The sequence below is a fragment of the Phyllobates terribilis genome, unplaced genomic scaffold (genome assembly GCF_046119375.1).
Source record: "Phyllobates terribilis strain yellow unplaced genomic scaffold, ASM4611937v1 Scaffold_8__6_contigs__length_399053987, whole genome shotgun sequence".
In the NCBI taxonomy this organism is placed as follows: Eukaryota; Metazoa; Chordata; class Amphibia; order Anura; family Dendrobatidae; genus Phyllobates; species Phyllobates terribilis.
The window spans coordinates 266,750,091-266,765,316 of NW_027362768.1; the positions used below are offsets into that span (position 1 = coordinate 266,750,091).

General features: G+C 46.1%; 1 protein-coding gene across 1 annotated transcript in view; it reads right to left on the minus strand.

The window, feature by feature from the left end:
* Window positions 1-203: 203 nt before the first annotated feature.
* Window positions 204-15,226, minus strand: part of ACO2 (aconitase 2) — a 33,093-nt gene continuing 18,070 nt past the window's right edge. The window contains exons 13-17 of the mRNA XM_073644227.1: window positions 2,924-3,079; window positions 2,630-2,821; window positions 1,319-1,451; window positions 1,115-1,236; window positions 204-752 (exon numbers count right to left, since the gene is read on the minus strand). Of these exons, the coding sequence (XP_073500328.1) occupies window positions 618-752; window positions 1,115-1,236; window positions 1,319-1,451; window positions 2,630-2,821; window positions 2,924-3,079 (738 nt within the window). The 3' untranslated portion in view covers window positions 204-617. The remainder of the gene's footprint in view (window positions 753-1,114; window positions 1,237-1,318; window positions 1,452-2,629; window positions 2,822-2,923; window positions 3,080-15,226) is intronic.

Below are 15,226 nucleotides of genomic sequence, written 5' to 3' on the forward strand. Positions count from 1 at the left end.
AAATTAGAATAATAGCTATGGTAAAGCAGGCACAGATCACCTGTACTAATTACCACGTCAGATATCCAAGCATTAGGACAGATAAGTCACATTGAACCACTGCATGTAAAGAATCTTACAAACATGCTTAAATTAAAGAGTAAGGAAAAGTAGCATTACCTGCTGGGCTTGTGTCAAGACCACAAGTTCACTCTGATATCATAAAAAAAAAGCTGTTTAATTGAATTGTATGTGGCATCAATTAATCGGTGCCACAAAAGAATATGACCAATCACATTTTTCAACCCTGCTCTTAAATGAAATACTTCTATTAATGCAGTATGAGTCAATTTAACCTCAGACTGGAGAGCGTTACAGCAGCAAGATTAGTTTAACAGGCAACAAAATGGTCAATAAATATAAGAAGTTTTATGATGATACCACGTAAGAGCTGTAACAGCATTACACATCCAGCAATAAAGAAAATCAAACAGATTTTACATATATGTTTTTTTAAATGGACTGGATAAGGAAACAGTTTAAGTGCTATTCATTTGAGTGTATGACACATTGTTATGGTTAATCATTCTGGGAACGAACAGTCTGTATGCAAAGAAAAATTTGGGTTGAACGTGCTTCTACTTCTGGAGTTCTTTCATGCGGTTGAGCGCGCTGCCGGCCTGGAACCATTCAATCTGTGTCTCATTGAAGGTTTGGTTCAGCAAAATAGTCTCCTGGCTACCGTTCTGATGAGTGATGATACATTTTACGGGCTGCAATGAGAGAAGCAGACAATAAGGGATTCTAAAAGAAATTAAGAGTATTAACATGGTGACTGAAACTGAAGCGTTTATTAACCCCTTCCCAACATGTGATGTAAATATTACATGTCTGTATCAAGCCAAGCTCCACTGGGCAAGTGACAATGCACAGCAGTAGATTTCACAAGAGATCGCATTTCAAAACACAAATGGGATAGGAAGGGTGGATGGGAGTGGGGTAGAATATAAATATTCCCTCTATCTTTAAAAAAAAAAAATAAAATTGTTGGAAGAGGAGGGGAAAAAAAAAAAGCAAATCAGTGACAGGAATGGGTTATAACATGAAGGAGTCAATTATTGCTAGAATTAATAACCTTTCCAGGTGCCAAGTCCTTAAGCCCTGCCAGTGTGATTTTGTCTTCAGGATGAATTTTATCATAATCAGCTGGGTCAGAAAAAGTTAGAGGCAGAAGTCCTTGCTTCTTAAGGTTGGTTTCTGAAATATAGTTCTAGTATTAGCATAATGTTAAAAAAAAAACAAAAAAAAAAAAAACACACACTATCTGCACTCTATTTACCATGAATTCTTGCAAAGCTCTTGGTAATTATGGCTCTTCCTCCCAAATGCCTTGGTTCTAGGGCTGCATGCTCTCTACTAGATCCTTCTCCATAGTTCTCATCGCCGATTACAACCCATTTAATTCCCTGTGCCTGCAAAAGGTAAGAAACCATTAAAATATAGGCTACATCAGAAACATGCACCTGCCCTGAGATATTCCATACAGCACCTACAAGTCCTGCTTTAGGGGGCTGTAAGAAGAAGTTAAATATCTCTAGACAAAAGTATATAATTAAGTGTTACCTCTAGACTAATATAGTTCTACAATTTTGACAACAGGGTCTGCAGGAAGACAAAGGCCCCAAATCAAAGCTTTTAAGCCAAATCATTTGTAGTCTTTACATCAGTTTTGGACAGCTACACCAAAATGGGCCGAGTCGGGGCAGGGCATGACTACACATCCCTGCCAAACTACAAAAGTGGAGGCGTTTCTTATATCAGAAGTGTTACTCCACATCAATCACTGCAGTAACAATCCTGGCAAGGAGCATCCGATTCCTACACAACACTCATTAAGACAGGCATACAAAATGCCAGTCTTCATGAATCAACACCGGTGTCCTTTGTGCTTTCCAGTTAAGTTGTTAAAACAAATAGGTAAAGGTGAATGCCCAGCATAGTTGAAATAATGCATCCATGCATTTGTAATCACGTAACGCCGTCGCTGCTCTCGTTTCAATTAAGCAGGATTTTTGACCTTCGGATACCATAGAATGTCATAGTCCTAAATTATTGATTTTCATATTCATGTTTGGTTAAAAAAAAAAAAAATATATATAGGTTGGCAAAAATTTACTTGAGAACATGTTAAATATCTCTTCATGAGAATTAAGTGAAAGTATGAGAAACAAGAATTAGGTCCTGCAACTTTTTTTTTTGCATACAATTATCAAGAGATCCTGATAAGAGGAACTAGGAAGTCTGAGGTCAGCATCCCCTACTAAAGGGTTTAACAGCCACATCCAAACAAAATGCAACATTGGCAGTGGAAAGGAGTGGTTATTGTGCCACTGTACAAAACTTTTGCCATGTAGATTAGGTTGCCATCTGAGCCGTAAGGGCACGGACAATCATTTCTTTAGTCTGCAGATCTGCATTTACATTCATTAGGCGTTTGAAAGCATCTAAAAAAGGATGGTCCATATTGTTTATTACATATACAATAGATGGCAGCTTCAGACTGAATGTCTGAGAGGGATGGGAGGGAATTGGTGCATGTAGAAGTAGCCTAGTTTCTCACACATCTTATATGAAACTTCAAAAACATTACCTTGTAATAGCGAGCAGTGTCAGGAATTGGTCCATATTCCTGAGTTAAAGTATTTTTCACACTATTGGCTTTGTTGTTCTCTATGTTAATGGCACCAATCAGTAAGTTATTAGAAATGTTATCCAAGTGACCTCTAAATTTCAACCAGGGTCCAGCTGCAGAAATGTGATCTGTTGTACACTTGCCTTTTACCTGCCATGAAAGCACAAAGTAAGAATCACTCTCTCACACATGCTTCATGATTAGATACGAATTGCCCAGTAACAAAAGTTTGCATAAAGGCTGACATGTTACCTTTATAAGAATCTGCATGTTTTCTAAATCTTTTCTATCCCACTTATCAAAAGGCTCCAGGAGCTGCAGGCGCTGGCTTGTGACGCTCACATCCACACGCTCACCACTTCCATCTTTAGGTGGGTACTGGTAGGTGTCCTGACCTGGATCAAAACTCTAACACAAAAGAGCACATATAGTGTAAAATGTCATCTCTACTGCATTCTATTATCTAGGAGATCAAAGGGTCGCATGTTTAACCCCTTACTGACCAGGACAAATTTTTCAAATCTGACATGCCTCATCATGTGGAAATAACTCTGGAATGTGTCAACATATCCTAATGATTGAGATTGTTTTTTTATGACACATTGTACTTTATATTAGTGGTAAATTTAGGTTAACATGTTTTGCTTTTAATTTATAAAAATCTGACAATTTATTTATTTTTTTTTAAACAAAAAATTGCAATTTTTAAACTTTGAAAGATAATCTCTTTAATCCAGTCACACCAAACAAAACAGGTAAATATTTCGCTCATGTCTGCTTTACATCAGCACCATTAGTAAAAGGAGATTTTTGTGTACTCACCGTAAAATCTCTTAGCCTCTAATTGGGGGACACAGGACCATGGGTTATGCTGCTGTCCACTAGGAGGAGACACTATGCTTAATCTGAAAAAGATTAACATTGGCTCCTCCCATGCAGTATACACCCCCGGACGGCGTCAGCCATCTTCAGTTTTGTGCAAAAGCAGTGGGAGAAAAGTAACAGATATAGTCATACCTATAAAAAGGCAACTATAGATAAATAATATAGTTATGCCTATAAAAAAGGTAACTATAAGAACTCAGAGGAAAACCAATATGAGAACTCAACTTTAACGGCCCTGAAGGGCAACAGGGTGGGTGCTGTGTCCCCCAATTAGAGGCTAAGAGAAAGATTTTACGGTGAGTACACAAAAATCTCCTTTACTCTGTCACCTCATTGGGGGACACAGGACCATGGGACGTCCCAAAGCAGTCCCTGGGTGGGAAGCAATGGACGAATATCATGTGGGCGGTTCCCTAGGATTGGCATACCGCCGCTTGTAGCACGCGTCTGCCCAGGCTCGCGTCTGCTGAGGACTGGGTATGAATGCTGTAGAGCTTGGTAAATATGTGTAGGCTGGTCCAGGTGGCTGCCTTACACACTTGTTGTGCCAAGGCCTGGTGGCGAGTGGCCCAGGAGGCCCCTACCGTACGTGTAGAATGGGCCTTAATACCTGCTGGAAGGGGAGAATTTTTGAGGCGGTAAGCCTCTTGTATGGTGGACTTAAACCACCTGGCGAGGGTAGCCTTAGAGGCTGGAAGACCCTTGCGACCACCTTCCAAAAGGAGGAAAAGAGTCCGATTTTCTGAAGGGCGCAGTCCTAGACACATAGATACACAGTGCCCTAACGAGGTCAAGCATATGCAGAACCTTTTCCACTCTATGAACCGGAGCCGGACAGAGGGATGGTAAGGAAATCTCTTTATTGAGATGGAAGCCTGAGACAACCTTTGGGAGAAAGGATGGAACCGTACGAAGGACTACCTTATCCTGGAGAAAATTTAGGAACGGTTGTCTGCAGGAGAGTGTCGTGAGCTCAGACACTCTTCGTAGTGATGTGATCGCCACAGGGAAAAACCACCTTCTGAGATAGAAGATGGAGTTTCCTTAAATGGTTCAAAGGGTGCTTACTGTAGTATTGTGAGTACCAGGTTAAGGTCCCATGTTTCTAGTGGTTGATTGTAGGGTGGAATAAAACATGAAACCCCCTGAAGAAAAAGCTCTGACTTGCGGTCTGTGTGCAATGCTTTTCTGAAAAAGTACAGACCGAGCTGATACTTGGCTTTTAGGGGAGGCCAGAGATAGTTTGGCTTCCAGGCCGGATTGAAAAAAAAAAAAAAAAAAAAGCCGAGTACCCTAGGAAAGGAATAGGGTAGTGGGGCTTGGTTACAAGATTCGCACCAGGTAAAGAAGGTTTTCCAGGTACGGTAGTAAATCTTGGCAGAGTTTGGTTTTCTTGCTCTGAACGTGGTTGTAATGACGTCAGGCGAAAAACCTGCTTGTGTTAACACCCAGGTTTCAATGGCCGCGCCGTCAAACTGAGGGCTTCAAAGTTCTGATGGTAGAACGGACCTTATGACAGAAGATCCGGGCGGTCGCGAAGACGCCAGGGAGCGTCTGCAATGAGCCGTACTATGTCGGCGTACCATGTACGCCTGGGTCAGTCCGGAGCGATTAGGATGGTTGGAACTTCTTCCTGTTTGATCTTTCTCACCACTCTGGAAATCAGAGGGAGAGGCGGAAAAAAAATACAGAAGTTGGCCCAATCCTGAAGCAGGGCGTCCGCAGCCAGAGTTTGCTGATCGTGTGAACTAGCCATGAAGTTGGCGACTTTGTCATTGAGGCGAGATGCCATTAGGTCCACATCCGGAGTGCCCCAACGATGGCAGATCTGCTGGAGGACTTCGGGGTGGAGAGCCCATTCTCCCGAGTGTATTTGTCGGCTGAGGAAGTAGGCTTCCCATTTGTCTACACCCGGAATGTGGACTGCAGAGATAACAGAGTCAGTTGTCTCTGCCCAGTGGATAATGTGTGTCACTTCTCACATTGCTTGAGCGCTGCGGGTCCCCCCTTGGTGACTGACGTATGCCACGGCCGTGGCATTGTCCGACTGGACTCTGATGTGGGAAGCTGCCAGTAAGTGCTGGAATGCTCTCAGCGGCAGGAGGATGGCCCGAATTTCCAGAATGTTGGTGGGCAAGGTTGCTTCCGCTGGAGACCATTTGCCCTGTGCTCTGTGGTGTAGATATACTGCACCACAACCCGTCAGGCTTGCGTCGGTGGTCAGGATCTTCCATTGACCTGGGAGAAAGGATTTTTCTTTTGTCAGAGGACCAGTTGAACCACCAATGAAGGGACTTCTCGGCTGACGACTTCCGTTGTAATCTCCTGTCGAGGGAAGAAGGATTCCTGTCGCAAGACCTGAGAATGTCTAATTGGAGAGGTCTGAGGTGAAGCTGAACAAATGGAACGGCTTCTATTGACGCCACCATCCTGCCAAGGACTCTCATGGCGAATCGGAGAGATCGGGAGGATTGAATAGCATTCCTGGAATGTCAAGGATTGGGTTGGTGTTGGTGACAGCTTGGCAAGTTGACTAACCAACCTAGGCGGTTCAGAGTGACGATCGTGTTTGAGACGCTGAACTCGCAGTCCCTGAAAGTGGGAGCCTTGACGAGGAGATCGTCTAGGTATGGGATGACTACTATATCTCTGGAGTGTAAGACCTGCATGGTGGTTGCCATGACTTTGATGAACACTCCGGGAGCTGTGGCGAGCCCGAACGGGAGAGCCACGAACTGGTAGTGGTTTTGATTGATTGCGAACCTGAGGAATGTCTTGATGGGCAGGTGCAATTGTATGTGATTGCGAACCTCTTGATGAGCAGGTGCAATTGTATGTGTAAGTACGCATCCTGAATGTCTAGGGATGCGAGATATTCTCCTTTTTCCATGGATGCTATGATAGAGCGAGGCGATTCCATTCGAAAATGACGTACTCTTACATACTTGTGGATGTTTGAGATCAAGAATGGGCCTTGCTCCGCCTCCTTTCTTGGGGACTACAAAAAGATTGGAGTAGGACCCGTGAAAGCGCTCGGCTGTTGGGACAGGCATTAGGACTTGCGCTTGAAGTAGCGAGAAGACCTTCTGGTGAGAAGCCTGGGCTTTTTCTAGCGGCTTTGGGGGCACAGAAATGATGAATCTGTTTGGAGGGAATTCTATTTTGTATCCTGAAGATACTAGCTCCCTGACCCACCTGTCTTTTGTAACAGGCAGCCAGACTTGGCAAAATAGCGAAAGTCGGCCGCCTACTGGTGGGGACTCCTTTAGAGACCGTGAGCATTTGATTGGCCTGTCTTTGACCGCCATGTCTTGTCCGACTTTTGGGTCGACCTGGAGACTTGCTTGCGGGTGAAGCGGCTGTTAGTCTGTGCTGGACGAGAGACGGACCAGCCGGAAGAGTTCCGAAAGGACCGGAACCTAGTTTGGTTACGTTTATTAAAATTGCGTTTTGACTTCAGTTGGGCAAGAGAGGTACTCTTACCCCCTGGGGCGTTGGATATCATTGTGTCCAACCTTTCACCAAAAGTCGACCTCTGAAATATGGAAGATATGTGAGAGACTTATTTGAGGTTGCATCCGCTTTCCATTCACGTAACCAGAGAATGCGTCTAGTAGTGACAGCATGTGAATGCTACCGCTGCGCATCTTGCTAAATCAAGAGCCGCATGGATTAGGAAATCTGCCACAATTGCTATTTGAACTGCTTGTTGAGACAGTTCAGGGGCAGAAGCTTGAAGGCTAGTTTGTAAATTGTCAGCCCAAAGCGAAGCGAACTCGGGAGCTTGCCAAACTTTCTACCTGCCGATCTGCTGCATCCCTGAGGGTTGAGCTATCTGGCGGAGAAAGAAGTGTCTGTGCTGCCAGCCTGGAGACTGGGGGGGTCCACTGCTGGGGGTTTGTCCATTCCTTGAAAGTTTCCTGAGGAAAGGGGTATCTGATTCCCACAAGCTTGCGAGTGGCGAGCTTCTTGTTAGGCTGTAGAAATTGAACTTAGGCGGTTTTGGAGGTCCCTGAAATGAAATTGTTTCTCGAGTGTGTCGGATCAGAAATGTTCAGTACCCGATGTATGGACGAGAATATGTCCTCCGGTAGCGCTGCATTGCTAGTTGGAGATGGCGTTAGAGATTCGTCAGTCTCCTTATCTGAGTCGGAGTCACAAATGCCTTGTGACTCCTGTGTGTCACTGATGTGTCTGCTAGGCGAGTCAGGATATTTCTCTGGCCAGTGAGTGGAGAGGAGAAATATAGTCCCTGTTCCTATTAGGGGACTGTCTAGAAGATCTGGGACTACGGTCTCTGTCTCTGGACATGGATGACCGTGTACTGTGTGAAGACGCAGAACAGCGTGATGGGGTACAACTTGCATCCTGAGTCTGACCTGGACGTGCCTGGGCCAGAGTGTGGATGGGAGAGACCTTCTGTTTGAAGCAGTTGGATTTTATACACTGTGACATAGATTGTGACAGTTGAGTGACAGATTCTGGCGTGGCAACATGATATAGTAGGGGCTGCTTGGGACTCTGGCACAGTAGCCTGTATGCAATCCTTACAATGCAGATACGTGCTACCGCAGGGGAGAGCAATGCTACAGGCTGTAGGAAAGAGTAGAAGCTGTCCTGCCTGGTTTCGTAGGCTTTGAGCCCGGCATAGTGCACCTGGAGTGGCTATGCAGAGGGGCTGTCTGTGCAGAGGAGGATGCAGTATATGCAGAGTTTCACAGCTGAGGTAAACACAGGCTGTGCACTTACCCCACCCTTAGTGTGCCCCTGTGAGCGCTGATTAAACCTGGCCCTGTGCCTCCCCGGAGAGCTGGCTGGTCTCGTTCTGCGTGCAGCTAAGATGGCCGCCGACAGTGTGAAGGAGAAAGGGGGCAGGGCGCTGAAAGGGCGCGTGTATCCAGGGCGCTGAAAGGGCGCGTGTATCCATAGGGATGCGAGCCCTGCAGTTCGGCTCCGCCCTCTGTATGACGCCTGATAGCGTCAAAAGCATCTCCGGGGGCTGCAGAGAGTGGGCGGCGGCTTCGGCTAGGCCGAAGCAGCGGCCTAAATTTAAGATAGTGCCCGAAAAGGGCTCCAGGATAGCGCGGTGGACCGGGGGGAGGTCGGATAAGCACCGGACCCCCCGGTTCCATAGGCAACATGGCGGTGGGGAGATCGATAAGGGGGGGGGGACACGACGACTCTGAGGAGGACCCCCTTTTTACATAAAGTTGTCGCTGGGGCAGAGACTGAGGGCCTGCACCACTTGAGCCATGGATGCCTGCACCTTCCCCGGCTTGTACAGGAGCCTCCAGTGAAAACTGACTCCTGTATGTGCTGCTGGATGACGGCTGCTATGTGCTGCTGGAGGGGTCTGCAGCTGCAGCTCACCGAAGCCTACCTGACGTGTCTCAACCTAATACCCCCCGAAGGGGGATTAGGGAGGGTGCCGCTGTCACCTTCAGGGGCTTTATCCACCCTCAGCTTCTGACCAAGTTGTGGAGAAATGGAGAAGGAGGGTGTTCTCAACCTCGTAAAAGACCCTACGGGCCGGCGAGGGAGCAGTATGGTGGCAGCGCCATCTCCACTTCAACCGTGCCCCACAGACGGGGGCAAAGGAAGGAGCCATACCAGGGGTCTTTGAAAAGAGACCCTCTTTTCTTCATCTGTGATCCTGTGCTTGAAGCGAGGAATGAGTGAAGATGAAATGGTGTGCCTCCTACTGACACTAAGCTAAAACTGAAGATGGCTGACGCCGTCCAGGGGTGTATACTGCATGGGAGGCGCCAATGTTAATCTTTTTCAGATTAAGCATAGTGTCACCTCCTAGTGGACAGCAGCATAACCCATGGTCCTGTGTTCCCCAATGAGGCGACAGAGTAAATGTTATTTTGCAAGGATATTAGAAGCTTTAACACTGTAGCAGAAATTTTTAATTTTATTTCCAGGAAAATTACAAAACTTAATTTTTTAAAGGGACCTATACCAAAACTATACCAGTTTTGAAGTGACTTTGGGGAGCCTATGTATTGGAAAAAACAAAACTGATAGCCATTTTCTAAACAGGGCCCCTCACCATATTCCAAGCTGCTGATGGGTTAATCTACCTTTCAGGTGCTTTTCAGGAATTTATGCAAAGTAGCATGACCGGAAAGAAAACACCAAGGTTACTTACCGGTAGCGTTTTTTTCCTGAAACCATGACAGCACACCTTGAGAGAGAGAGATCTGCCCCACCAAGGACAGGAAACTGTCTGAAATAAAAGGGCGGTACCTCTCCCTCACTTCAGTTGATTACAGAGCATTGAGAGGACCTCCAGAAAAGGTTAGACATAACCAACAACTACAATATATGTATAATCACCCCAAACAAAGTGCTCACCAGGGTGTGAGAAAAACACAGGGGGGGGGGGGGGGTGGAGAACTACGGGTGCTGTCATGGGTTCAGAAACAACCGGCTACCGGTAAGTAACCTTGGTGTTTTCCCCTCACCCATGACCGCACACCTTGAGAGAATTTGAGAATATGAGCACCCTACGGAGGGACCACCGCCTGAAGTACCCTTCTCCCAAAGGTGAAGTCAGAGGAGTATAGATCCAACCTATAGTGCTTGTAGAAGATGGATGTGCAGACCAAGTAGCAGCTTTACATATCTGGCTAACTGAGACATCTGCTCTCTCTGCCAAGGAGGTCGCTACAGCTCTGGTGGAATGAGCTTTAATAAAGTCCAGCGCCGGAACTCCTGTAGATATGCAAGCTAGACAAATAGCCTCCCTAAGCCACCTAGAAATCGTTCCCTTTGACACCCCGTGACCTTTCCTGCTCTCCTGAAAGGCCAGAAATAAGGAGTGCTCCTTTCTCTATGTACTGTAGTAAAGCCCTTCTAACATCCAGATTGTGGAATATAACCCCCCCCCCGGGGTTTTTGTGTTACTGCAGAATGAGGGAAGCACAATCTCTTGATTACAGTGGAATCTGGAAACTACTTTCGGAAGGTATGCTGGATCTGTACGTAGGACGACTCGGTCTTCATGAATTTGGGTGTATGAGGGGGGATCAACAGAAAGGGCCTGCAGGTCACTCACTCTACAGGCCGATGTTAGGGCCACCAGGAGAATGGTTTTGAGGGTGAGGAACTTTGGAGAGATAACCTGCAGGGGTTCAAATGGGTCGCCAGAGTGGGTTTAAAACCAAATTCAGGTCCCAGGGAGGAACTCTGATAGCCTGAACTGGCTTAGCTCTGGAACAGGATTTAATGAATCTAGAGACCCACCTGTTCCCCGCCAGGTTGAAATTATAGAGTGCCCCTAGGGTGTAAACCTGAACTTTAAGTGTTCCCGTAGCGAACCCGGGGTCACATCCCTTCTGTAAAAACTCTAGGACATCTTTAAGGGTATGTGCCCACGATGCAGAATTGAAGCAGAAAATTTCTGCAGTGTTTCTGAATGTTCTTGGCAATAAAACACTTGCAGATTTTACATGTGTTTGACACGTTTTTGCATGCGGATTTGACTTGCGTTTTTCAAATGCGTTAGGACCTCAAATCCACATGCAGAAATGCACAAATAATGGACATGCTGCGGATTTTTCAGCATGGGCACAGAACATGTAGATTTTCATTGGGGAGCATGGGGCACAGATTACCAAGCATTTTGCAAGCGTTTACGCTGCGGAAATTCCGCAGCAAAAACGCATAGTGGGCACGCAGCCTAATTGGAGGTTTATCCGACAACAGGGAGTCTATAAAATCCAGGAATTTTCCCCAGATTCTAGAATAAATCTTAGTTATGGGCTTCTTACTACCCAATAGGATGGAAACTAGGTCTGGTGAAAACCCCCCATTACTCAGTAACATCCTCTCAAATTCCAAGCTGCCAGATGGAAACCTTTGGCTTGAGCATGGAACATTGGCCCCTGGATAAGAAGGTCCGGCCTGTTCGGCAGAACCCAGGGATCCGAGACTGACAGACGAAGCATGGAGAACTAGGGTCTTTTTGGCCAAAAGGGGGCTCTCAGAATTACCCTTGCCCCCTCCTCCCAAATTTTCCTCACAACTGCCAGGATCATTACCATCAGTGGAAAAGCATAGGCCCTCCTGAACTTCCAGGGTATCTGGAGAGCATTTACAGCATAGGGATTCTCTGTCGGATCTAGTGAACAGAATCTCTCCACCTTCCTGTTTTCCCTGGTGGTGAACAAATCTATGTCCGGTGACCCCCATAGTTGGATAATCTGCTGGAAGACTAAGACAGGGAGAGTGGGCTCTAAACCCGATAAAGTGTGGCAACTGAGAAAATCTGCCTTTGAATTTTCTACCCCCCGGATGTAAAGAGCACTGAGGGATGGGAGATGCTGTCCTGCTAGTTGCAGGTTTCTGTTTGCAACTACCATCAGGGAGCGTGATCTTGTTCCTCCCTGGTGATTTATATAACCACTGTCATCCGATTGTCAGACCTGATCTGGACATGGCGACCCAGTATGTGGGGAAAGAAGCCTATCAGGGATTTCTCTACTGCCAAAAGCTTTTAGGTTCGATGAGGTCCCTATTTCGTGATGTAACCAGAGCCCCTGAACCAAGAGATCTGCTAGATGACCCCCCCCAGCCGGAGCCACTTGCATCTGTTGTAATTGTATGGTCGACTGGTCTGGACCACTGCAAGTCTGAGGTCAGATTCTCCCTGTTTGTCCACCATGAGAGGGAGTCTACCGTCTCTAGGGAAAGATAGTCTTCTTTCTAAATGTCTGTTGAAGGATTTTTGCGCTGACAGGATCTCCCACTGAAGAAGCCTCATACGACCTTGGGCCCATTTGACTGCTGGGAGAAAAGACGTCATGGAGCCCAGTAGGGACATTACTCCTCTCAGGGACATCACTGGAGACTATGGTCCTTGAGACCACGCTGATTATTTTGCAAACATTGTCCTCCGGGAGGAAACAGGCTTGGAGTTCGGAATTTAGGGTCAAGCCCAGAAAGATCTGAGTCCTTGAGGGGGATAGTTTTGATTTTTGAACATTCATCAACCATCCTAGCTGATGTAAGGCTGTCCTGACCTCTGCAAGTTGAGGAACAGTGGTCCTCAGATTTCCCCATTACCAGAAAGTCGTCTAAGTAGGGAACAATCACCACGTTTTTAATTCGGAGAAAAGCTGTCACCTCCGCTATAACCTTGGTAAACACTCTCGGTGCTATCGAGAGTCCAAAAGGTAGGGCAGTAAATTGGAAATGCCTCAATTTCCCTTGGATGAATAGGGCTACCCTTAGGTACTTCTGGTAGTCTGGATGGATTGGGACGTGATAATAGGCATCTTTTAGGTCGATAACTCATGAAACAATTGTGGTGTAGGAGTTTTACTGCCGAGTTCACCGATTCCATCTTGAAAGTCTGGTTTTCTATTAGCTGATTTAGACTTTTGAGGTTGATAATGGTCCTTAAGGACCCATTTGTTTTGTTTTTTTTATCGCATATAGGGGGGGGGGGGGGATAAAATCCCCTTCCCCTTTGTGAATCCGGAACGTCGTGAAGGACCTGCTTGTTGACTAAATCTAGCACCTCCGACTCTAGGGCTATCTGCTCCTCCCTGGACTTCCTCCTGGGGGTGATCATGAAGGTTCGGTGAATGATTTGACTGAAGCGTACATTTAGGCCATTCTTTATGATACTCAACACCCAGGGATTTGAAGTAATGGCTTCCCAAGCTAGGCTAAAAATGGGAAAGCCTTCCACCGACCTCTAGTCTGGCATCATTGGGAAGATTTTTTGGTACTGGAAGATGGCCCCCCCAAACATGTAACCAGAGTCTTTTTTAGATCTGGGCTCCCATCTTTTCCCTTTCTCCAGGAGGGCGACCCCGGTTAAATCTTTTCCTCCAAAAGTAGAACCTTTTTGTGTCCCCCATGAACCCTGGGAAACCTCTCTTCCTGTCGCTAGCCTTCTCCAAAAGCTCATCCAGTTTTTTGGCCAAACAAGAGTTTACCATTATAAGGAAGGGAACATAGTTTGTTTAGACTGCAGGTCTCCTGGGCAACCCTTGAGCCACAGGGCTCGTCTGGCAGTGTTAGATAAGTTTGCAGACCTGGTAGAGAGTTTAACCGAATCCGCTAAGGAGTCAGCAAGGAAAGCGGACGCTGCCTGTAGTAAAAGGTAGATTGGAGAGGATTTTATCTCTGGATATCTTTTTATCCTTGAGCTGGTCTTCTAAATTGTTGAAGCCACAACATGAGTGACCTAGCAACACAAGTGCCTGCTACCACTGGTTTCAGGCCCCCTGCTGCCGCCTCCCAGGTGTGACTCAGGAAGGAGTCTGCCTTCTTATCTAGAGCATATTTTAGACTGCCTGAATGCTCCAGGGGTAGGGACGATTTTTTGGATGATTGGACCCGTCAACTTTAGAAATTTTATCCCAGGACCCAGAGACACTATCCTCAAAGGGGTACCTCCTTTTAGAAGATGATGTGGCAACACTCCCGATTTCTCAGGCTTCCTCCATTCCTGGTCTATAAGGGTCTGAATTTTAGGATTCACTAAAAAGGAGCGTCTTTTTCCTCGAGGCCTGAGAACATAATGTCTTCCAGGGACCTGGCTGCCTTCTCCTCCCTCAACCCCATGACTGATCGACAGCTCTGACCAACTTGTCCGTACCCTCAATAGGGAAACAGTGCCTACCACTGACTGATGAAGAGGAGGTTGATGATTCACTGAGGCATGGATCCTCCCAACTGGGATGATGAATCATAGTTGGAGGAGATCTCCTTATGGGATCTTTTTTTCCCCTTAAGTAAGCCTTTTAGGGAATCTTGAACCTCTGTATGGATTATGATCTCAAATTAGAAGCAAAATCGGGGGTGCTCTCCGCTATGGCTTGGTTAATACAGATAGCACAAAGCTGTTTCTGCCAATCTATGGAAAGGAGGACTTGGCATAAGGCACAAACCCTGTGTTTCTGTTTGGCACTACTCTTAGTTTCCTAAGGAATGAAGCACATAATAACTTTCCATTACTATTAAGTGACATTCACGAAGATCACTCACCCCTGAAGTCACAAAAGGGTACCGGATTTGGAGGCTGTGGTGGGACACAAGATGAATCCCTTCTGGATGGCCCTGAAGCGTCCGACACCTTACTTCTCCTTCTGCCGCTACAGTTACTGGAGCGGCTGTCTGTGTGAGGTGTCCGACTACTTCTTTCGCTGGCGTCGCTGAGGTGGAGGGGTCAGCTGCTGCTGGCTGTCCTGTTCTGTCATAGCTGCTATACCACAAGCACGAGTATGGGCAGCGTTTACCAGGACAACCCCCCCACCTAAAATAGGGCACATCCTGAGCCTCCTACGATTCAGGTGGTTTTGAGCACCTTGAGGGTGCAGTTTTTAGAATGGTGTCACTTTTGGGTATTTTCTGTCATAAAGCCATCAGAGTCGCTTCAAATGTGATGTGGTCCCTAAAAATATGGTTTTGTAAATTTTGTTGGAAAAATGATAAATCACTGGTCAACTTTTAACCCTTAACTTCTTAAAAAAAAGTTTTGGTTCCAAAATTGCGCTGATGTAAAGTAGAGATGTGGGAAATGTTATTTACTAACTATTTTGTGTAACATCTCTGATTTTTGGGCATAAAAAGTAAAATTTTGAAAGTTGCGAAACTTTCAAAATTTGAAAAACTTCCGTTTTTTTTTCACAAATAAACGCAAGTGATATC